Consider the following 25,886-nt stretch of genomic DNA (forward strand, 5'->3'; position numbering starts at 1 on the left):
AGTATATTGAATATTTAAAATAAAATACATATATAGTCGTTATAATGTTTCGAATGCGAAATAAATCCATGTTTGAATGCGTTCGTTTAACCGCGTTCGTAAAAATATAAATTTTTGTAAACATTCGCAGACTGGTAGTTCGGGATAAATGTACGATTATAGAGAAGAATAGAGCATAGAATATTGTTAAGGTTATTCGGTGTATGTGGAATTAAAGAAATGCGTGGGTAAATTGTAAGGTATTGTAAGTATATATATTGTGAATAATAAAGTACAAAATATGAAATACAATGTAAGCTGATCCAGATCCTCTCGCTAGCAATGTTACCCTGAGACTAAAAGAACCGCCGAAACCAACATCGTACGTGTACCGCTTATGGTCTGTCATCGACGCATTCTTTTGTCTACGCGCTATCGATGACCTTAGCGCTTGAGAAATCGAAGACCAGATGTAGAGTTTTCTTAGAAGTGGCGATCACTTCAACAAATATAAAGTTATAGATTTGATAGAATTATAAATTCAATAAACAAATTAGCGGCTCGTGGTTTTATCAATCGCGATCAGGTGTCTGTTTCCAAAAAACGGATTTCCAGCGCTTTATTTAGCAAAGGAAGGGAGATCGTCTGACAACAGATCCAGATGTATGGACGACAGTGTTTGATGCATTAAGAATTCATGAAGTGGCTTGATGGGAAGAGGTTGATTAAAATATCGAAATTTCCAGTCAAATATTCTCTCCTGCGTCTCTTCTTTTACAACAAAGCCTCGTTTTTCATGCTAAAATAAGATAAGCAAGGAAATATTCAATTTAATGTGACATCGTATGCATATTCAAAGTAACTCAGGAAATGATCAAACCCTCAGAGGATAGTTCGCTCGAGATGTTGGAAATTAGGCCTACCCACTGCTTATTCCAGTTTGAAGTAGCCCTCCTCCTTCCCTGACTTGATCGAACGAATGGTGTATTACATGGAGGTATTGACTGTTCCATGTGAAATATACGACGAAGGAGGAAGAAATTCTCACATAACCTTGCATCTCGTTCGATCATCCATCAACGATAACGATGCTCAAAGCGAGGATGCGCCAAAGTTCGTTTGTCTGATACTTCCGCTACATTAAATCGTAGATTTGTGAACAATCGAAATTCAGATTAGTAAAATTATATTTATTGGCTGGTGATCGTATTCCGAATCGCATAAATTCGCCAACAGCATTGTCTCCGCATCCTTCCTGATCGATTCACCCTCTTCTGTTCCGCTTCACCCACGAACGTTTCGTGTTTTACATTGTTTGGAGGATGAATTCTTGCTTCCACTGAAAAGTTTCGCGAATAGATGCTCGAGCATCGTTTGAATTTTCCCGCGATATGGAATCACGATAACGTTTTATGGCTAGTAATTGTCTGTGTGTCTCGAGCTGTGTTTCGTCTTCGAAGTTATTGAGAACTTTATGACTCGATGTATACATCTTTAGTGTCTTACATTGGGACGAAGTCATAATTTTAGAATGCCAGAAAGACGCAGAAGAAGATTCATGTGTTTGCGTTACCGAATGGAAATGGTCGTACTGAAGTGTGATTTTCTTTCACGGGCTATATTTACGAAGAACATGAATTATATCGAAAGTATGGCAAAGAAAAGTACAGCAAGAAAATTACAGTTGTTTTGCGATCTTTTGGATAGAGAAACGTACAAGGCTGAGCAACCGAGGTTGTAAATTCGAATACTAACAACAGAGTTGGTCGTGCGTGCACTGTCCTCGTGAAACAGCGGAAAGTGCTGCGGGAGCAGTTTTTTTGGATATTTTATGTGACTCGACCACCCAAGTTGCATTATGAATACACGAGGAACCCTTGTTGGCAATTATATTAAGGAAAAGACGGTGGATGTTTCCTCCAGGGGCGCTTCGTAACGTTGTGGGACGAAATATTCTGAAGAGCGTGGAATTTCTCTTATCCGACTTCATACACGGAAGAGGAGCACAGTTACCCAAATACCTTCGACTCATCTCCAAAAACTCTATCTCGTGAATGAAAGGCTACTGCATATTGTGATCCATGCATCGTTCCAGAATAGAGGATTTTAAAACAAACACATTCGAAAAGAGCGGCCAATAGTCACGAAGCAAGCGGATTTCGTATCCTGAAACGGATGGCGATAATATTTTCCGGGACAACGAAGCGCCAGGAGTCTAGATCCTATATATATATGTGTGTGTGTGTGCACATGTAACTGTATACGTGCGGTCTAGCATCGAACGAAGTGATTCCACGGTGTGGAAGAGAGAAGGAAACGGAGTCGATCACGTAGACCCGTGGAGGGAAGGTTGTTCGAGGGTGCTCGAACGAACGTGGGAGAGAAAGGATGAGTAGAGACGGAGAAGCGCGGTTTTCGACGAACCGGAGGATACCGAGGCGGGGTCACGTTCCATGGAAGTAACTTGGCTAGCAAAGCCTTCGGGGCTATCAAACTTTCGGCTTGATACATCGAACCCAGGCAAGTTCTCGCACCATATTCTACCCCCGTGGCCCCGCTATCTCGCTCTGTTCCCGTACCGGGGACTGATCAGCCCCTATTGTGATTCGCGGCCAGCACAGACGCTGCAACCTCTTCCAGCACCGACTCTATTTGCAGTGGGCGTTAATACGGGCGATGGAACCGGCCACACAGTCGGTATGTCTCATCCTTTAGAATGATCAGGGGATGTGTGGAGAGGGTGAAAGAGGTAGTACGAAGGCTATACGTGCGTTTACTATACATCCACGGATACGTGACTGGTCCACGCACAGAGATTTTGTTCCTGAAGAACGCCGGAATATAAACAACTTTGCCTGCGAGTGTGTTCACGCGATTTGAAGTCGGTGAAGTTAGAGCGAATATTATTATGTCATTTACAGTGGTACTTTTGTTACGTAGATCTAAAAATCTGAATCGCTATAATTCGCTATAAGTTAATGGAAATTGTAATGACGACTCAGTTTTCACAAATATTTCTTTCTAAATAAGTTATTTAGAGATTGACGCAAGAGAAGTAAAGTATATCTATATGTATATATTCGTCTTATGACTTATGTATGTCATTAATTTAATATTTTAGAATGTTTGTATGTGGGAGCTTAATATAATATATCGATGCTAAGTATATGCCCGCCGAACAGCTACTGTACGTTAAACTAATACGTTCGGAGTACAGCATTATTCAGGCGCCACGCGTGGCTGACTACGCGCGATATCATTCTCCTTATCCTATATACATGCAAGACAAGAACGCTTAACCGCAACTTAATCCACGTAATTTACCCTTCTCTCAGTGACTGCTGTTTAATTCCACATTATCCACCAACAGTATTTTTATGGAACCAGTTAGAAACTCTCATTTGCACACAAACCAGTCCGTGTATCCGAACATTCATCGAGCACGGTGTAGGAACGAAAATGCACGCACGTATCCCGGCGGCGAGACCGCAGAGCAGAAAGGAACGAGCGCGAGTACGAACAATTGTTAGGAATAAGTGGACACGGCGTTCAAGATAAAATACGAGCCCCGAAGCCGGCGACGAGGGGCGGAAACACGAGGGCTCTCGCTATTAGATTATGGGTGGCCGAACAACAAGATTGCGGACGAAGGGGAAGAGGTCCATTAGTTTCGCCAGCCGTATCTTGCGCCGTGTAACTGGGTTAACAATTTGGCGGTCCCATTCTCCATCGCAGACCTCTCTCATCCCTTTGGACACGCTGGAAACGCAATTGGAAAATTCTCCACGTCGCGCTACTTACAAACCGCGACAGCTTGCTGGATTCGTCGCGTAAAATTGATTATAAGTCTTCGAGTTAATTTCAGTTCTTGGGACTTTTAATTTATTACGATGTATTTGTATAGCTTCTGTGGCTTGTAAATTTGTTAAGGCTTCTGCGAACATTTAAATTACGATTAATTGAACTATTAAGATCGATACTCGCTTAAAAAAAATTATATGTATTCATTTTGATTTTCTATCTTCTCACTTGCTATTGGATTGTTCAAAAAGTTCGTTGCCTTTTTAGAATGTTCAAACAACACAGTCTTTTTCTACGTGCAATCCTATCGTTGAGTTTAAATTTGCATCTACAGCTCATATACAAGATGTATCGTGTGACACGAAGAAGCCATCGACGATCAATTGATTTCGAGTACGAAGCAGCGCCCGTTTATTTCGTCTTCTGATCCCTGCGTTGGTCTCTTCGAGCCGAAGGATCAAATGCGTTCAAATCGACAAAGAAATCCGGCTCGTAATTCAAGGATCGAAGCTCGCTCAGAGCGGGAAAAGAAAATATCGGGTATCAAATAACTGCATAGTAGGTGAGTCCTGGCCCCGGACAGAATTAAATTCCATCGAGACACTTGAGAGAGCGGTGACTTGCTCGTGGAGGGGTCACACGAAAGGGTAGGTCTCTGCGATTTCATTCTGCTGGGCCGAGGGCTTGAGAACGTTCTCGGGGATTTGATCGTCTGCGAGTTTGTGGCATTCAAAACTCATCCCATTCAAATCTTTCTGAACCTCGTCCACTCGTATTCGACAGCCAGAGGATAGTGCGAGCCGAATGCCGCTCCGTGCTTCGGTAAGTATCGTCGGTATAATGTTTTCGATAGGACTGCGCTGTCCTTTTGCCGAAAAAGAACATGTCTGATACGGAAAGTCGATGAATTTCATTGCATTCCATTTGCTTATTAATTACTGTAATGGTTTTGCTATAAACTGTTACGAGAGGAAAGATTTTTAGAGAAACGATTGAATGTGTCTGACTAAATATTATTATTTTCTTCTTAGAAACGGCAGAGTTTTATATTAAATATTTATGCATTTATGTTCCATTCTACGAATTCGTATAGTTATTTATTTGTGCCATCTATGTTTAAGTATGTACTATACTTTGTAAGAAATAATATATCAGAAATAATCCATCATCAAGAGAGAGAGAGAGAGAGAGAGAGAGAGTATTAAGTGATCATTTACTAAAAACACAGAGTCATTTTTCCTTTTGTACGTATGTAGCATAAATAATTATAGAAAATATATAAATGTTACATAACGGATAAAAATGCCTGCAGGTAAGGTTAAATAAATTATTTAAACAATTATGTCTGTTAAAGATTCCGAAAGCTCTTTTAACGAGATTGTAGCTCGCAACATTGAAATCACCGAACCCCGTTTGAAGTCCAGCGATAGAAAACAGCCTGGGGTTATCCCGTTAGCCAATTCTCGGTTATTCGCCGTATCCTCTTGAGCGGTAGTTCTTTAGTTTCAGGGTCTCCGGATTGGTTTGAAGTAGCTCGGATTAAGCGAATCCGGCTCGCTAGATGCAAGCCGCACCTATTTCTTCTCCTTTCAAGGAAGGAAAACGTTTAAAGGTTTTACCTCTTTGCCAAGTCTAGGGGCTATATTTTTCTTACAGCTCGCTGCTCGCGTCCGGTTCCGTGCCGCGTATTCACCGGCCGAAAATTTTCGGACGATCCGAACATTAGCCGCAATCGCAACTCTTCCTTGCTCCAGACAGATTAATTGGATACCTACGTTTTACGGTTTTTCCCAACGGGAACGATGATTCTTGGTTAGATATTTCAAAGATCACAGTGTTATAGCGGCGACGTATTTTTCTACGGCTTGGAGGCATTTAGTTCGACGGTGTTCTGCCTTCGAGCGATTTATAACAGGTGCAGAGTGGTTCGATATTGTGTTGCCCTAAGAAATAATCATAAATTTCAACTTAAGAGAAATAACAGCACATAAAATTTCGAAATCGAATGCACATGTCGACTGATTTAGTTTACCTGATTCGATCATACAATGATCTATCACTGTTTAGCGAAAATTTGTAACGAGAGTTCCACTTGTTCCTCGTGCAGAGGAATAAGCAGAGAGAATGTGAGGAAGAGAGAGAGAGAAATTTCGCGTTGATTACGAACAGTTATAAATTTTCCAACGAAGAACGTTTTGCAATAGGATTACACAGTATTCGTGTTACAAAGTGACTGGTTTCCGCTTTCGAAATTGCCCATTGCCCTTTGTCTCTCCTCAGACGGCTATGTATCGTTGTCCAGGAAACTTCTCTCATCCCTGAAGCGAATGCTAAACCAAATTTTGGTCGGCGGAAATTCGTGAACCGTTCTTTGCAGACCCGAATACGAAAATTGCTTCAACACAATTCGAGAACGCATACCACAGTTGCAAACACTTTTCTGGATCCCACGTAAATACGAGGTTATTAGGGCGGAAGCAATTAAGCGGCGCGCAATTGCCTAATTGGCGGACCCCTCGTGTATAAATAACGTCGACAGCTTGTACGCGATTCGTAACGCTAAAGATGATCGTTTATTCTTTATACTTCCTTCGCTTATTAGTTCTTTCAACTGTATTTCATTCTAATCTGTACGAATGAAGTTTGTAAGTGACTTCAAATCAGCTGTACCGACAGAGTATGTAATCATCGCGTGACTGCGTTAAGTTACTATAAATGCTTCTCCTTTGACTGTAATACAATTTAATTTTTGGCGACGTTGCATTTCGTGCTTGAACGTACTAACAGCGCAAAGTTTAACTCGATAAACAACATGAAACGATAAAAATTTAATCATAGCCATAACATTAAATTTTCAATCTGAAACGCTCGTTATTGCACTAATTTCGACGAAGCACGACGATATCTTTCGATAGCAGAACCACCATCAACGGAAGAAAATTAATATTGCGATGGTAGTTTGTCCGAGGGAGGATTAAATTTGGTCTTAATTAAATCAGCCGAGAAAAAACGTAAGCGCGATAAGCATGCCAAGCGACGTGGTTCCTTCGCATTGGTCGTTGAAACGACGATTCGAATGCTGTCAGCCGATCCGTGCCCTCTAGAATGGCAATTCCATGGAACAGGGTCAACAAAGGGAGGGGACCAATAAGAAATAGAGAGAGAGAGAGATGAAACGAAGGATAAGGATGTGTAGAGATAGTAAAACGTCGTTTATGGGCCGATTGGATGAAAAACGCGGCGAACGCCCTCTTTATATTTCGTCGAGAATGGCTTCGTATCTGGACACTGGTTGGGAACCCCCGTAGGGAAAGGGCACATTATAATTTCCCATAAAACGTTTTATGATGACAAAACGCCGTGAACCCTCTTCCTGCGACGACCATCGGCGATGGTTATAGTTTCGGAGAGGAACGCGCAGTAAACCGTACAACCTGTGCGACATGTAACGCAACGAAACGGCTGATCGTTGTCCTTTTGTCCCTTCCTGTGACACGCGTCAAAGCGTTTATTCCTGTTGGCTATGAATATTACGAGTGCATCGAGTCTTTGATGAATGCACGTGGACGAGAAAATCGGCTGTTTGCTTGCTGGCTGATCTCATTCGACGAGATGCTTTCGTCATGAGACGGAAGGTTCACGTTTCAGGTTTATAATATCGCTTTTTATGTAAGAACTACAATAGTTTTTCGTATCGTAGTGATTATTTTGACTCGCGACTGAGAGGAAAGTTGAGACAAAGACGAGTCGTAGAGTTTATTCGTGATAAGAACAAACGAGATATCCGATAGAAATAAAGCTAAAGCTTCAAGAAGGTAAGTCTAGGCACTAGGATCCCCGTAAAGAGACGTGGAGCGCTTTGAAACTTCGTTCTCTGTTACTTCGTAAATTTCTCAACAATCTCTATGAAGTATCCTTCCTTGACTATAAAGAGTTCAAAGTTCGATCGATTTTACGTATTCTACGCGATACTCACCTTGTTGGATCGTCTGAAAATTCGGTAGCTCCGATCAAACCGCAGGATTTGAACTGCCACGCGAGATACTATTGGGGTCGGATGAAGAATACGAGACAAGTGATCGTGTTTTGTATTTTTTTGTCATTTTTTTCAACAGGAACGTACGTTTATTTGCACTGAGCAGAAATACAAGCTATTCATGAAAGATGAGGTTACAGCGGCCGCAAGCCCCCCTCCCCCCGCCCTTTTTTTCTCTCTGCACCCCGGCGTTCGTCAAACTCGAACAGACACTTTTATCCTCCGGATAAACGCGCGCAAAGCAACTCGTTCTTCTCTCTCCCTCTCACATCACCTGCTTCCCCTTCACCTCCCCTTCCCGCCCGTAGTCGAGTGTACCCTTTTCTTTCTTTTTTCGTTTTCCTTTCTTTTTTTTTTTCATTATTCTTAATCGCTTCGCGTTTTCTTACCACCGCACCGCCCGAACGTAGAGCAAGATTATTAATTATCATACATGTACATATAATTACATTTTTGTGCATTATCATAATTTAATATACATATATAGATGATATATATTATATCTTAGAAAATAAATATATATATATTTATATATATATATATATTTCAATATCATTTTTTTTATTTCATCTTCGTGTAATTCTCCTTAAAAAATAACGATATTTAAAGTACGCTAACGGTGTTTTTTTTTTATAATAAGAGCCACCAAGAGAGGAAAGAAAAGAATGAAGAGGAATAAAGTGCTTCTTTCTCTCTCTTTCTCGCATACACGCACACGCACGCTTCGTATATGTATATTTATACTTATATTATATATTTATGTATACGTATATATCCGCAAGCAGCGCACAGTATACACGTGCATAGGAATTACGCAAAAACACAAACACACATACTCGCGCGCGCACACGTACAGACGCAAGACGCTTTCGAAAAAAGAAAAAACTTCCCTTCTCCCTTTTGCATACGTCTAACCCATTCAATTTTCTCATTCATTCCCTTGCACCTTCCCTTAAACTTCCCAATCATATAAGCCCTAAGCATTTTTCCACTTCTCCTTTTTTACTCTTGCGCTCTATACCTTGTTCCCTTCCCATTCACCAATCCTTTTTCCTATCAATTTTTACTAACAGTTCCGAGGTGACGATCGTCCACCCTCGCGCAAAAGGGACGAAGATAATTTCGAGTCACGGCTTCCCCTAACAAAAACCAGTGGCATCTTCAAGCCGACCGGTCATCTTTGACCATCGATCGATATTCTTCACGATACATTCACAGAGTAACTGGATTATTTTCTTTCCTTTACTGTGAAACGATTTGTGAGAATTTGCAGACAGGTCAATACTCGCTCGAGTTCTTCCACGAGTGATCTAATTGCATTTGTGTAAAACTAAATTAAGTACAGAAGACGAAATAAGATACTTATTTGTGTAAAAAATTTTATTACCAATTTCCAAATATTAATACCAATATTCCATTCCAAATATAAACATTTATAAATATCAGTAGTATTGTATTTTGATGTTTAGAAGCATACAGATTTCTTTATCAGAATTATTCCAGATTAAAAATTTTCTCACTTTTCCTCTCAGCCTTTCACTTTCACGAGGATAAGTCGAATTACGAATTCTCTACCTCTAAATTATCTCCATTGTTCCGAATTTTTCTATGACCAACCTCGGCGTTGCAACGAATATCCGCACAAGAAGCAATTGCTATATCCGTCGAATAGTGACTATCACATAAAAGCTAATTTCTTAATTCACGAAAGAAACGGCCACCATTTGAGAGCGAATGGGCCAGCATAAACGCTAATTCATACTAATTACGATCCTACTAAATCGATAAATATATTGCCAGTCGAGTCTACAAAGACGTATCAAGACCAACTCATTACGCTAAGATCCTAATGAATCATAGGATCGATAAACAGAGTTAACAAATTCGACTAAAATCGAGCCTCTATTAAAGATACTCTTCTTAAACATTTTCTTACTCTTTTTTCCTCGCAAGATCACATTTTACGATCTTTAATCGTAAATTACCACCAGGAATCTGTTTAATATCTCATTAGGAGGACATCTGTGTTGAAAGCAAGCTCACTCAAGCACACGATGAGAAATTTGTTTATTAATTGAATTATTTACAAAGCGCGGCCGGCCCGGTCGCTCCGTTAGCCGAATAAAGAAGCATGCGTTAATCGTTCGTTAACGCAAAAAATCATTTCTAGGCAGACAACAATTATAAATCGATGGGAATCGCATTGAACAAGATACGTTTGCGATCGAGAACGATCGACGAAAGTATGTTAGACAAGTTCCGAAAGGGCGAAGAGCGCGCGTAACGAACCCAGAAGGTTTATGAAAATAATAAAAGTAAAGTTGCGTCCTGGTCGACCGGGCAACGGTAGCGTTGAAAGCGCTTCCGTAAATATTTTCTCAGCCCCTCTCGGCTCGATCGACACGCATCCTATGATTCCCTGTCGCGTTTCCCATCGATCGTCACAGCAATTTCGTGCACACATCGAGTTAAAAGGTTCCGATCGCAAAGGTACGCAGGAAGAACGTTATCTCGTCGACGCTCGTCGAGCCATCCTCCGCATCCACCAATATTCGTTTCGCGATCGATGGATATGGATCGCGTTACATAGTGTGCCTCGTTTTACGAATCGATGCACTCCGAGTTCCTCTCGATGTTAGCGATTAGTGGAACTTTTTTGCTCGTTCAGCTCGCTCGCGGTTTGCTCTTGGTTTCGCCTTTGTACATGATGAACGAATAAAATCAAGGGTAACGTTAAAAGATCAAGAACAATGCGGTAGTACAGGTCTTACGATATTAATCATAGCGGCGATATCAATGATATAAGGATAGCAATTAAGGCTCTCTGCGATTAGATTAAATAATTCACATAAAAATTTCTGCGCGAAGTAATTCCTAAGAATTTGCAATTCGCACGTACATTCATCGCGTACTTCTTTCTCTTTCGATTTTCAGCTTTTCGTACCCCACCCGATAATCCATCGACTCGATAGTCTACCTCGATTCACGGCACGTCGCCTTCACGAGACATTACACTTTGTTCACTCATGCATTCGGTACACCATACATCTTCGCGGTCTTTAGCTTCTTTGTACATCTTTGTTCTTCACGCACGTGCACGCAGTCGCGATCTTTCTCTCGTACACGAGTCTCCCCTGCTCTCTGTTCGTTTGTCTCAACGATCAATCATCGAAGGTTTCTCTATGAAATTGAGGATTCGAATAATAATTTCATCTTTTCCACGGTATCTGCTTTTTTTTATCTCAAAGCTGAAAACGACCAGAGAGAACCAAGAAGACCAACAATAAGAAGAAGCAGAAGAAGAAGAAAGGAAAGAATTAAACGCACAAAGGACAAGCTAGCAGTTTGGCTCGTTTTATCTTTCGACCAGTCCTTTGTGGCTTGTTTTCGTACCCAATCTGTGGGGCTTCCCATTTTGATAGGGTCTCTAGTATCCATAGATGTTCGCTTCAAACCTTCGAGGTTACTCAGAATCATCATATGAAAAGTGCTACCTTTACATCTACGACAGCACGCTTTTAGCATGTAAATGTCTACCAGACAACAACACTAAAAAGTAGCAATTTTCAAATTTATTTCCAGATACAATTTCATCGATATCAATAGAAGTCCGAGGATTGTTCCAACCACCTGAATTCAGAATTCAAGTTCGACAATCTTTCGGAGACAAGAAAGCAAACCTCTATGAATACCATTACACAGGGATCGACGGAGAAGTAGTAACTCTTAAAAGGAGAATTTCAGGGAAACACGAGTAGATGTCAGTCGATTGTAGGACGCAACTGATCGGTATTCCTCTGTGACCTTCTCGAACGATCCGGTACACGGTGCACAATTTCGATTCTTTTCTCGACGAAATCTCAAGTTGCTGTCGGACGTGATGGAAAATTACAAAATCTCGTGTCGAAGGGTTTCGAGGCGAGTCTCTCTGTTCGTTATTCCCGCGAACGATCGCGAGGTTTTTGTGCCGCAGCTCTATTTCCTCGTCGAATCTCGAGTGTTCCTTTAGAATCGGCAAGTAGGCCTGCGTAAAGAGCAATTAGGCGTTGATTCTCGAAAGGAGATCGTTTTCACATTTTGCGCATCGTTCGTTATCCTGTACGCTTTCTTTCCCTTTTTCTTCCTTTCTCGATCGTTCGTTTCACGCTCCTCCCTTCCTTCCCGCCTAACTACTAGCGGTAATCCTAACGGAGTACTCTAATTATACATTTACATTTATATTTATAATATATATATAATATATTTATATATAATAATAACCAATACAAATATCACATGTGATCACCTACTAGTCTCGTTACACGAGTACTCGCTAATCCCGTTGTACAAGACGAGTCGAGCCTTCGAGAGTTTTTTAAGTCAGCGCGAAGCTCTCGACTGTTGGAAGTCGTGGCGTGTAAATTAGTCCCGGTACTTTGGAAGGATGTTTTCTGTTTTTTTCCTTTTATTTTCCTCGTCTTACTTGGTTTTCTTACTATTTTAGTCCGTTATATTTGTTTATCTAAATTTTCTTTTCCCTTTTTTTTTTTGGTTTTTCTGTTTTTCTCTGCATTACTCTCGCTCGTTTTTCCTTCTTTTCCTTTTTATATTCTGTATTCTTTTATTTTATCTTTTTTTTAACGAGCCATCGTAGGATAGATTCTTAATAATCGTATACAATACAACTCGCTCGGTGTTTAATCCTCGAACGATCGTCGAGACTGTTCGAACGACGAGACTCCTTTCTGGCCGACCTCTATACTCGTCGATCCCGCCTAAATTTAAAAATCGTGTAGCGCGCTTAATCGCGCTTCGACCGAAACACGCGCATCTACACGTTCTCCCGAGCGTCCACACGCAGCCTGCTCGAATCGTAGCACGCTTTGGTGCACGCTCGTATGCGTTGTTTATACGACAGCCCATGGAATACAAGAGCGAATGTTTTCAGGGGCCTTGGGGGTGGCTTGACGTATCCCTGCATCAAACTTCGCTGGACAGCCTCAAGAAGAGCGGTGTCGAGGGATGTTTTCTCAACGAGGTGATCGATAGCCCCCGGAAACTGATATAGAGTCAGACTACTGCCTGTTTTCGTTCGAAAGAGCTCGAGTTGACGAAATATTTCGATATTTCGAATACCCTTGGATATCCATTGCAAAATGTTATATTTTAATATCATGCAGCGAAATTTGTTTCTCTTCTTTCAGTTCTTAGCGATCTGTAGGATAATTTCGTGGTTCCGGGACTATCTGTCACCTCGGTGAGGGAACGAAGAATTAGTACACAACACAGCGTTAGTAGAAGAAGATGAAGAAGAAGAAGAAGAAGACAAAGAGGAAGAAATAACGCTGAGAGAAAGGAGCGACGGCTGCGCAAGCGCATTCTTCTGCGATTATTACAATTATATTCCCCAGCGGCAAAAAAGCTGCGATTACAAGACTCTTTATTCGCTTAATCCCGTTCTCTTTATCTGTCTTCGATTTACTTGCCCTCTGCCTCTCTATCGCACGTATTAATTTCGCAATTTTTTCTCCCCTCTTTTTGTATCTTTAGTTCGCGTTCCGCTTTGTCGTAATACAAAATACTCGCTTAAAGTTTCTCCACGTCTTTTTACGCGCAGGATCACACGTAATAAATCACATTATCCTAATATGTTAATATTCACAATTATACAAATAGAGATGTATACACAACGAGGTACAGAATTCCAGAAAAAAATTACACTCGCTCGCACGAAAATTCTCGGCCTTTCGCTCGATCCCCTTTCGTCACAATAGAATCGCGCTTGCACCCGCAATTTCACGTAAGATATATTTATTCGTTCAAGCGTTCGACTTTCACTCTTCACTGCAATGTATAATGTAATTATTAATACATCTAGAAACACCGTGTTCGTTTTACGTACAAGAAGAAACGTCAATGATCGACAGTTAATCGTGGCTAAAACATAGAGCACGGTGGCATGTCTGTATAAAATCCCTAAAAATACTATTATACCCTACCATGAATTGTGTTGGATGACGATAGTGACTATGCAGTGACTGTTTTCCACTTTCGAAGTCAATTTCTGGCTCGCGCCACGAGACACACCTTCTTCTACCCCTTAGGGAACAACCGTCGAGCCGCTACCTGTTTCTTTTTCTTTCCTTTTCCATTCCGCAGTTTTATTCTTTTCTATTTCTTTTTTTTTTTTTTTTTTTTCTATGGCTCGTTGGAGATTAAACAACCAGGCTGTTCCAGGGGAATCGCGTCCCAATGGACGACAGGCGATTCGTTCTCGCGGCGAGTACCTCGAAGATAGAGTCATGACCGAAATCGTTCGGTTCCTTTTCAGTTAGGCCTGGAGGCAGCCCGACTTTCCTGTGATTCGTCGGTTCTCGTGTACATCGTGAAAAGCGATTTTGTTATCGGAATGCATTGTTCGCCTCTCCCCATCCCATATTTTCCCTCTCATATACCCTATGCGTTGTAACCGAATTTCTTTGCTCTCGCCTTTTTTTTTCTGCCAAGAACTCTTGTTGGTATGTTATCCCTTTCCGCGTTCCTTTTCCGTCCTTTTTCACCCTTCTGTTTTCTCCCGCATTTGTGTAGCATCGAGATCAAGACACATGTACGTACATAACGTGTAATGGGTAGACAACGATGCTATTCTTTCATTTTCCAATACTTCCATGAGCGTGTGTGTTTGTGTTTTCTGGTATGTGCATGTGTAAATTTGCGTTTTCCGTTGTTACCTTTTTGTCGTCGGTGTGCACCGTGTGTTATCGGTGGTATCGAGAGGCTCGTGTCGCTGTTAGTGTGTCATGAACCGCGTCTTGTCGTTTTTCTATCGGTATACGAAGAGATAAACGCTTATCTGATCGCCTTGTTCGCGTTGAACTTTGGCTGACTCTCAGGATATATTCTCCTTGCAGATGTGCTTACGTTCGTATTAGTTCGTACGTGTGTGATATTTTAATGTATGCGTGCATATTCGTGTAAGATGAAATTAGAGACGCGGAGAAGGACGGACGCCCCTTTAATACGCTGCGTCCCCTGTGATATTTTTCTTTGTTTTCTTTGATATTGTTCTTTGTTTCAATTAACTCGTTGCACGATTTTTACAAGTCTTTAAATGCCAAAGGTCACTTTTTTTAAAATATAGGTATCTCTCTTCCCCACCCTCTCATAAGCATGCCTCGATCCCTCCCACATTTCTCTGCTTAGTTTCATTTCATCTTTCTTCTTTCAACACTTTCTCTTCTTCTTTCTCGCAATTTTTGCCCCCCCCCCGAGCTTCCCCTTCTCTATCTCTTTTTCTTTCGCTCTCTCTCCCACTCTTTCACTTCTATACTCACACAGAAAAGCTTCAACACGCGAAACCAAATTACCCTTAGCACTTAGCCTAACCACCTTCCCCCTCGCTATTTACTTAAATCTTTTCTAAAGCTGTAATTTCCTAAAAATAACGTTAGTTCTTTAATCAGTTCGTTTCTTAGTGTATTGAATTTTACACATGCCCTATTTTTCATCGTATTCCTCCCGTTCTTTCTCTTCTCCTCTTTTACGATACCTATTCGTCGACACGAACGGTAAAAATCGAACGCGTCGAATTGAATTTAAACGAAGAGTCCTCGCCTGTTTCTTCCTAAAATAGATCTTATCCCATTTTGTTCGTGCTGTTCCTTTTTTATCCCTTACGTCCTTCAGTCGCGTCTGTTTCTCACGTCGTTTCTCTTTTCTACCTTCCATTTTCATTCGAACGCTTTCTCCCCCGACACTCATCCATTCACGCCGGCTCTCTGTCACTCACGGTCTTCCTCGCTTTCACGTAAAATCCTGCAATTCACAGAGTTACTATACAACACGACTGAAAATATTTCAGACCACAATTAAGACAATTACGAATCGTGCCGCATCTGTCTGCCTTTCTTCCCCTTTCTTCCCTATTCTTCTTTCTTTTCGTGAACTGCTCGGTATTCATGTACGCTCTTCGTGTCCATGCTCGTTGGAATATTTCTTTTTTCTTCACCGTTTCACCATTTTCTTATACACTATATTCCTCACGCTTCGTCTCGACCTTATTGTACGCAAGTATCATAAAACACTTATGTCCATCTATTGTACCTCGTACAACGATACAGCATCTTCTAAAAGATTCCTTAGAGTTTCTCTTAGGTACTTACATCTCTATCTATGTATATCCACCTATCTATATTTATAGACTTTTTTATTCATTTATATATAATAACTCTTTTAAATCCCCCCTCCCACCCGTCCCCAATTCACCCCGATCTTTCATTCTTTCTTTTTCGTTCCGCCTTTCCTCTCTTCGTCGAACTATTTATCTGCCTATCTAAGGTGTCTATCTAACGTTCTAGCTATCCATCTATCTAAACTTCTAACTACCATTTATTAGTTTTCTTAAGGTGCCCGCTTTCTCTCGCCTTATCTTCACTCGCTCGACTTATCGTATCTCTCTTTTAATTACACCTGTATCATCTGTCTTTCCTAATCTCCTGTATATCGACCCTTTTCATCCATTACACGCTTGCTTCGCATTGCTCGAGTTTGAAACAAACGCGGACCTTTTTATTCACGTGCGATCCTTCGTTACGTATTATATTAATGTACGTGTATTTATATCTACAGTGTTTCGTTGGTCGCCGGGATGGAAACGCGCGAAACGCTCGTCACGATCGCGAGGTCCGATCATTACGACTCGATCGTTCCGTCTCCTACCCCATCTTTTTCCTCTACTCCTCGTGGTTAAAGTCGCCGTCGGTCGCAGGTCGAGAAAGCTTCTCAGTCGCGCTAGATACACGAACCGGAGAGCCCGCGAAGAGAGAAGATGGTACGAGTCGTTCCGAGATTTTCCGATCTCGAGGAGCGAGAGGATCGAGCGAAACGCGGGCTCGTTTGATCGTTGGGGGGTTGCGAACGATCCGGACGACGGATTCGTGTATGTAACGAGAGGAGCGTCGTGACCGAGCGACGAGCACCGTTTTTCGTATCGTCGTTCTCGCCACTCTCGCCCTATCAGAGACAAAGGAAAAAGAAAAAATGTGTATCGAGAAAAAAGAGCGGTCGGGGCGTCCTCTGTATCGGGGCGCCGCGCGATACCTCGCAGTATATGGCTATCAAAAAGACATCTGGCTTCTCGTTTATCTTCGTTTATCCTAAGTCCTTGTAAATGCTGCATATATATATTTACTTTATTTATAATTATCCGTGAACATGGTAACAAATAATGAAACACTGACAAAAATTGCACAATATACAAACTTAGTGTTCTGCTCTCACACTCTTTTTCTCACACTTTCTCTCTCACACACATGCTTTACCTTTTCTTCTCTTTACTTTTTTTATGCTTTCTCCCTGTGTTGGATTCGTTTGCGTCTTTCTCTCGCTCTCTCTCACTCTCTTTCCCTATGCATGTTCGTTTTCTTTGAAAATCCTCATTACACCTTATCCCTTTCTATAACCCCCGAAATCGTTTTTGGAACACATTCTCGCGGGGAAAAAGAAATGTAGTCACTCAAGCGTACACACCTTCTTGACACACTCACGCAAATTGACGCAAAGAAAGAAGGAAAAAAATATTATAGAGAAAAGAAGAAATACACAGGTGCCACAGACATCGAATAACGCGCACACATACACACGCAGCCACACGCGCGCGAACCGCGTCGACGCTCTCATATCAGTCAGGCTTACTTGGTAGGTACGGTATCGTTACGTTCTACGTGCGTTATCAGTTAATTTATTTGGCCACTGAACATTTAAAATTTAGTTTCTTTTTTTTTTATTCTTTCCCTTTAAATCTTCGTTTCGTTCGCCAGCTCGGCCGCTCTTTGCGCCGTTCCGCGCTTTCAGGTAAGATTAGTCTTCTTAAGCGGTGAACTCCTTGCCCTCACGTTCTGCTTCTCTTACTCCATTCATATTTAATCGTTTTATGTTATTACTCTATTTTCTTTTTTAATTTCTTTCTTAATCGCTTTTACTACTCTATTTTGTTCACCATTCGTTCGATGAGCGATCTGCGATCCTTCGTTCGTTCAGTCCACGGATACAATTCACATTTTTATTTCAAGTAACTAATTTGCGTTACCCCTCGTCAACGTTTTTCTTTTCTTTCATTTGCATTACGTTTCTCTAGTTTCTCTTTACCCTCTTTTCTCTCGTTCCTCCTTTTTGAGTTTCCATTTATATTCCCCTCTACTGTCATTTCCCTACGTGATTTCGATCCCGTTTGTCCGCACGGAAATCGATGATTAGCGAGACAACGATGCATATCGACCGGAAGTTCATAGCGTTCCCGGGACACGCATAGTCGAGGTGAACTGCGAGCGCCGTCTGCCATCCGGGTTTTGCGTGCGTACGAGAGGGGGTGGCGTGCTCGGCGGGTGAGTCTGACGCGTGGAAACGGTTCTAGAGCTTTGTGCGGAATGTTGCCCGTTTATACTTTGTATAATCCCTTATGTATAACAATATATTGTTTCGGTGAGTAAGACGAGAATATTAAAAAATATATATATATCATTTATTTCTGTTGAGCCTCCGACAAGAATCTTGCCCGCCGCGCCGGGACGCGTCGCCACCCCCGTCCATACGTCGCGCGGTTACGCGTGAAACAAAACAAGAAAACGTTACCTAGAAAGCAATCGTACAAAAGTACAAAGTCAGATTCCGTATATACTTTTTTTTTCTCCATTTATTTTCGTTAAAAACCATAGGACGCGCGCTACTACGAAAGAAGCCCCGTTCGGTCGAATTTTTTTTTAAGGAAAAAAGTACCCTCGAACCGGTGTTCGAGGGTTGTACGCGATTCTTTCTTCCTTAAAAATCACTCGTGAATATTCTCGATGAGTAAAACGGTCGAATCTGTCGTTGAATAGGATCATTCTAGTGTTTTTTTTTCTTTTTATTTTTTTCTCGTCTATCGTATATATCGGTATCATTCGCACAAGCTCCCGGTGGAAACGAGGCTATGGTAAAAGGACGAAAGGGCGGCGGACCGGATCATCGGTCGAATGGAGGCGCCTCGCGATATAATTCGCACTGTAAATTTGGGATTAGCGCGCGGCACGGGTAAACTTTGCCTCCGTCGAAACTGGCCGAAATCACGTATTCAATTACGGTTCGTCCTCTCGCTTCGTGCCCTCATCCGCCGCCCCCTTACAACACACCTCCGTGTGACACGGTTCCGCGTTCCACCGGGTCGCGAATACAATTTCGATTATTGCCACCCGTCGAAGGATCGAAGCTCAAAAGCGTCGTGCACGTTTCCCACCCACCAACTGCTTTTCCCGTGGCCCCCATTCATTGGGATATGAGAGGGAGAAGCATAGTACGCGTGTATACGTGTAATATATATGGTTTTCTCTGTGTATACGTGTAAGAAAGAAGAGGGTAAATGAAAGAGAAAGGAAATAACGTTTTGGCACCGACAGACAGCGTATTATTGTCCTCGCGAACCGGGTTTCCTTGACTTTCGTTCGAATCTAAACGCGACGCCTTTGAAACATCGCCAGATCGGTGTTTCTCAAACTGTGTGCGCTACGTTTCATCATTTTATCAGGTTTCTTTTATCATTTTTCTTTTGCTATTTTATTTTATCTTAATTATCTTTTCTTCTTTCTCTTTTCTTCTTTTTTGCGTCAGTTAAAGTTTCGGTTTCTGGAATTCGACCGTTTTACGGAAGGCAGACGGCTTACAAGGGTTCACACGCGAGCTTTACACCACTGTCGCCGGACAATTTCGCTCGTTCGATTAACTTCCTCTGACTCCGAAGCAGCCATTCGCGTAGGCTATATCTCCGACGGTACACGCGCCGATCTTACAATTTAATGAATTGGCAGTGATTAACTTCCCGGGACGAGACTCGTTGCGCGTTGTCTTCCAGCTGCTCGCCCCGGTGGCTCCGTCTAATCGCATCAACAATACCAGTCTAATCCGCATCTGATCGTTGTCGACCCACCTGCTGTCTCTAGTGCCAGCGTTTCTCGCGTAGTAAATATCATCAGACCTTCTTCCTGTCTCTACTCCTCGCCTTTTAGTCTAAACGAACTGCCTCGAAGAACAGAGGAACGCGCGTCTACCTGTTTTTCCGATTGCGATTTCCAATTGCAATCATCAACCTACGAAGTGTCTTGAATCTATAATCTCAACGACACGGTTTCAAAGCCGATCGTTTATCGTTCGTCGATCGATTGTTGTCCGTTCTAATGGACAATCGCCACCAGAAGTGGCTGTCCTTCACCGATCGTCTCGCTCATCATCGATTCCCTCTTATAGACAGTATCAAAGCCCGCAGAATATCTTGCGATCGTATTACTCCGACGAAAATCGTGACCAAATTCAGGGCCATCGTAGCGGTCGATCGTCGGTGATCGAGTTCGATGTGGATCGTCAGGTATCTGTGGAAGAAACGCAATCACGTGGAGGCTGTGTTGCTCGACGGCCTCGGGAATCCTCGGGAAGGAAGGAGCTTCGTCTACCGGTCCTGGACTGTTCCGCGCGTTGAGGACCGTTCTCGATGACGATCGATTACACGTGTCTCTTCATATGGAGGGCTAGATGATCGCTGCGAGAGAAGCATCGGTCGCAATGCCGACACTTGAACGGTTTCGCGCCAGTGTGCTTGCGATAGTGGCGCGTCAGCTCGTCGGAACGCGCGAATCGCCACTCGCAACCCTCCCAGCTGCACTTGTACGGCTTCTCTCCTGGAACGAAATAGAATCGATATATTAGTTGCGATGATTTACCTCACTTTGAAGAAATTTCTTCATTTTAGGAACTATTACAGGTTATCTCGCATACAAGCAAATTTGGGAATAAATTCTTATTTCTAGAAGACACTAAGGATTAAACCCTTCATAAAATTTAGGAAAAACGAGCGATCTACGCTTCAAGAATCGAAAGTTAGATGACTTACGTTTAGATTAGAGGGACTAAATTATTCCAGACATGGAAATCGGAAACATAATTGCCATACTAAAACTAGTAACACGCAACTTATCCTGATCGTGAAAATTTTAATAAGCTTCACATATGTACTAACCTCCATAACCTTCCGATATTCTACGACACAATAGACGTGCGCACGACGAAAGGGGTTTTATTGTCCCGGCCACGCGCGTCCCTTAAAATTACTAAAACCGAGGACGGTATATAAAATTCCGCGTATAAAACGCTGCCGGCTGGTGGATCGACAATAAAGTGGCGGGCTACTGAAGGAGGAATGGATCCTCTGGTAGCACGTGTGCCGCGACAAGGGATGATCATGGAACGGCTGGCACATTATTAACACGTAAATAATCTATTTGGTAATATAGAAAGAGGCTGACGTTGATGAGACCGCATTACAGGACAGGAAATGCGGACGCACCACCTGTGGCGCTTTGTCGTTGTGTTTAACAAACTGTTAGGATTTTGTGTCTTGTAAAAGGAGGAGAGAGTGAAAATTAAAAAATAAGAAGCAAAATATCGGAAAGAAGATAAATACCAATTGATACTGATACGGGTAAGTATTTGATCGTTGCATGTAAAGAGAGAATTGTCTCGATTTGAGATTAGGGGATTTTTGTTAAATAAAATATCGTAGAAAATGGGGAGAGCATAGTGGAAAGACTGGAAGAACTCTGAAAGACCTTAAAGCCCGCTATTAAAGGTTGAAAAACTTGGAAAGACTTTGTCTTGGTGGATTTAGCAAGGCGCTAGCAGTTTGAAAGGCAGCTAGGAAGATTGAAGCAACTCTGGGGGCTTCGATGATTGTCGTTAAAGTTTCAAAGACGCTTCATCGTGGCTTTTCAGAAAAGTAGCAGAATCGAAGCAAGTTTTTGTCTTTGACGGAAGGTGGTTCTCCTCGTTCAATGTTTGTCGCGTCTCTAATCAAGACGAAGTATATACGCTATTCCTTCATAAAAACGAAAATAAAGGGGGAGCGCGTAATGGCGACCGCGTGGAAAAGGCGATATAAACGCGCGTATAAAACCGCGAAGTAAAACGTTTTGACATCTACATCGTGCGACCCTAAACTTAATGAATTAAAAAAAAAAAAAAAAAAGAGGGACTGACAGGGAGAGTCACGAGAAAAGGAGCAGGAGAGAGAAGAAGCTTTTAACGCAGTCGACATTCGCGTGATGTGCTGTTTTTATTGTCGCGTGCTTGTTTGCGCGCGACTGCGAACGCTTCGCGTGTAATTTAGACGCGGTAATATCGTGGTCGTACCGCGGACGCGTGATCTTAAAAAAATTCGCGTCACCGTAATATTGTTCTCCCTCGCGTCGTATCATACCACTAATCGTTCAAAGAAATTCGCGAACGAAATTTAACGTAATCTTTGATCGCGATTTTTTTCGCGATAATAATGTTTTCCTGGAATAAATTCATCAACCTTCTTTCTGTACGCAAGGCAAGCTAGACTCGAACATAGTAGAGAAAAAGGTTGTAACGTTTCACTAATCCTCTCTGCGAATCCTCTCACCGCAGCAAGAAGCAAAACTTTCTCCCTTTCAACGTTCTCCACGAACGTGCAACCACTTTACAAACCCAGGGACCTACCTAACGACGCACCAACGCGGGCACCCTACTTCATTCAATTCCAGCAACACGCTCCGACCGAGCGGCTTTAAACGCACGCAATCCTCGTCGTATCGAGCTATCGCTCGCACACACCGAAGACATCCGTGAAGCCATTCGTTACGATTTCCTTAATATTCCTCTCTCCTTCCACCGGAGGATCAATTCCTGCTAACGAATTGGCGAGGAGAAAGTTCTACTCCATGCCGTGCGCCGGAAGACAAGACAGAGTTACGACTGACGTTTACTCAACATCGATGCACGCAGGTTGGAAAAATTTACACAGCATCCAATTCCTCCCCTTGAAATTTTTCCGCGACGAGATTCGCTTTTTCCACGAGTTCCACCCCATCGTGGGAAGCAACGACGACAAATCCAGCGCAAACGTGGCGACGCATAACCAAATCCGATTCTCTCACACCTCGGGTCACGCTGGCTGGTTGCTTTGTCAGAGATAGCCGCGACTTTCTACAGAAAAAACGACGCTCACGTCCTTGAGTATCCTTCCGCGCGCGTTCGGTTGAACTACCCTCGCGCGGACATCCGTGAGATGGAGGATGAGCGTCATCTTCCCGTGCACGACTAGAAATTGTCGTAGCCAAGTCTGGTGGCAAGAATGTCGTGAACGGTAAGGATAAACTGTTCGGAGGTGGCAGAGCAATATATTCACGAGGCTGCTGCGAATACATTCCCTGCGCTTGAGTGGCGGAAGGAAAAATTGGTGACTGCATAAGGTACCATAGAATTGCGTGAAGAAAGGCAGAACTTGAGTCTCGCGCTTCCGTTCTAGGAACGGCGACGTGACTTGTGTCGAGTTTGCTATTGGTTTGGGATGTATCGATGAAAGCGGCATTCCTGATTTAAATTCAGGTTAGTTGTTTGATTTGATTTTATTTTGCGCGGAATAGAATTAATTTTGTATACTCGAAATAACATGTAAATACAGAATGACTCAGAAAAATTTTAATGAAACTGGAATGTGCTATAGATCTTTTCCGAATGTGCATAGGGAGTATCGATAGAGCTAGAGGTTCAATGCTTCGTGCAAGAGCATTTATATCTGTACTACAGCTCTTTCTTCGATGCAACTGCAATATGCAGCTGCGTTTCGAAGTAGAGTAAATAGAACAGTGGAGCAAAGCCATCGAAAAATGGATTCTCGTGTTTTATATGAATAATGCGCACCATTTCGAAGAATTATGTTGAGACATTCTGTAAATTTACGTATTCGAATACTCATGATGGTGAAATAGCAATTTTTAAGTGTGCACTTTTAAACATCCCCTTTCTTCTTTCTTTTTTTTCTGTAAAACAACGAAACGTCAAACAATCATAATCCCATTACCCTCTCATCATTATAACCCTCTGGCCGTATCTACATCCTCTAACTTTATCTCTGTACACCGATCCCCTATCTCTATGCCCTCTCATTATCAGGACATTAGTCCCTCTCGATCAATAATGTACCTTCCATTTCACCTTTGCTTCGTTCTACCGTGGAATCGCACACTTCCCCCCCTACAACCTAAAATCCCCGGCCGCGAACAGAATTACAGAAAAAATCAACGGGGCCATTACACGTGCAATTAAACGAACCAAAAAAAAAAGGAGAGAGAAAGAAAAAGCAGAGGAAGAACGAAAAACAAATAGAGAGAGAAGGCGAAAAAAGGAAGGGAGAAAAAGCAGGAAAAAAATCAACGTGCGACGTGTCGCGTGCGTGCATAGGCCCCATCGAAAAGGCAAATTGAATTTCGAGTAACCATGGTGACTGCGTAACGTGGCGAACGACCGCAGTCAGTGTGTGTCGCCCGCGAGAGACACGCGCGCGTGTATTATGCGTCGAACAGAAGCGTGTGCGGGTCAGTCAACTTGGACGCGTGTGAGTGTGCGTGTCACGGCCGCGGCGGAGACGCGCGCCAGGTGGACGGGGCGGAACGATGTGTAGGTGCATCGTGCATTGCGCATTTTATCGCCGCATAATGGCCTCCCGGCGGTTCGTTACCACCTACGTAATAAAGCCATATTAAACAGGACGGCTTAAAGTGTTAACCTGTTCTACCCTCTCGTCGTCCCGCCCCTGTTCTGCGCTCGTTTCGAGCCCGTAACGAACGTTGCTAAACGACGCGATACGTCAGCCCCGCGCAACCCCGTATCCCACACCACCAGCTTTGTTCCGTACGAGTATCAGTCGTCTGTTTATCTCCTTTGTTGATGTGCGTGCACAGTTCGGGAGATTGGGTAATTTCTTCCTGCTCTCCGAAGAAGGGGTGTTGTTATTGTTCGATGGTACCGAGGGTAGTGTTTCCCTTGGTCGCATAGTCGTCCGTTACCCGAACCCTCGAATGTTGGGGAAAAATAGGATTAAGGTTTTATTAACAATAAGTCAAAACGCTTCGATGGTTTCGCAGGCGTTTCGAAATACTGATGCTTCGAATAACGCTCATTCGATATTCCTCGAGCGATTTTTATAAAATCCATGTGACCCATGGAGAACGAAACCTCCCAACGCACTTACCATTATAACGAATTCTCGTTCACCGTCCTAACTGCGTTTTATACACATCGACCATAAATTCCGCGTATATTCCATACAAACCAGACCCAGTACAAATAGAACATGATAGAGAAAGAGGGATGCGAGGACAGTCGCGGCGGTAGGGAAAGCTAGAAGTGGCTGGTTTCACGTAGTCCTCGATGACGTTCGTCCCGTTCGGTGTAGAAACGATTTTTCTATGTCCTTCCCTCCATCTGACGTTCCTCGAGAGGTCTGAGTGGGTCGGTATTGCGTCGATATGTCAGACCGTCCCTGGCAATGTGTGTTCGTCGTCTTTGCATTTTATTAAGTCCGTCGTCGGCGACGATGTATAGGCTACCTTCCGTCATGTCGCCCAGGGATAGGACAACCGGAATTTATGACCAAGGATTCCATCCCTAGTCCTGTCTCTCTTCTACTACCTTTCTTTCTATTTCTTTCCTGTCCTCTGTCCTTTACATCCGAACACGTTCCGCGCGAGAAACGTTTCGACGAGAGAAACGCGCCTAATACCGAAGGACGTTTCGTGGATCCGCATGACAGATCGGTGGACGTGGAAGATTCTTTTTCTTTCTCGTTTCTAGTGTGCGCGCGTGCACCATCGAGAGATTCCGAGAGACGAGAATCCGCCAGGTCGATGGAAGTAAAATTTTTTACAGTTTCGACGTGCTAGAGATTCTGGTTGTCCAGCATAGGATATTCAGACGAACCAGCGGCGATATCCTGACGGGGAAGATCGATCAGGAATCTGGGAATAACTTTATGCATGTTCTTCCTCGCGGAGAGAATTTTTCCTGACAGCATTGAAATTCTTTCATGTACAGGAAGTTGAGAGATGGCTGGAGAATACCGAAAGATATTTGTTTATATTTATTTATATTTAAATAAATATTTATAGTTACTGCTTTGACCGTGTCCTGTATTTTTCTTGAAATTCTTCACGAGCTTCAAATGTGAATTGCGAATTTCGATCGTGAAAATTTGAATGATTCTCGACGA

The 25,886-nt window shown here is 42.7% G+C and overlaps 1 protein-coding gene across 3 annotated transcripts in view; it reads right to left on the minus strand.

The window, feature by feature from the left end:
* Positions 1–15,058: 15,058 nt before the first annotated feature.
* The window catches only part of LOC132904550 (Krueppel-like factor 6), a 268,819-nt gene continuing 257,991 nt past the window's right edge, over positions 15,059–25,886 (minus strand). For all 3 annotated transcript variants that reach the window (XM_060955164.1, XM_060955162.1, XM_060955163.1), the window contains one exon: positions 15,059–20,496. In XM_060955164.1, coding sequence (XP_060811147.1) covers positions 20,321–20,496 — 176 coding nt within the window. In that variant the 3' untranslated portion in view covers positions 15,059–20,320. The remainder of the gene's footprint in view (positions 20,497–25,886) is intronic.

The sequence above is a fragment of the Bombus pascuorum genome, chromosome 2 (assembly GCF_905332965.1).
Source record: "Bombus pascuorum chromosome 2, iyBomPasc1.1, whole genome shotgun sequence".
Taxonomy (NCBI): domain Eukaryota; kingdom Metazoa; phylum Arthropoda; class Insecta; order Hymenoptera; family Apidae; genus Bombus; species Bombus pascuorum.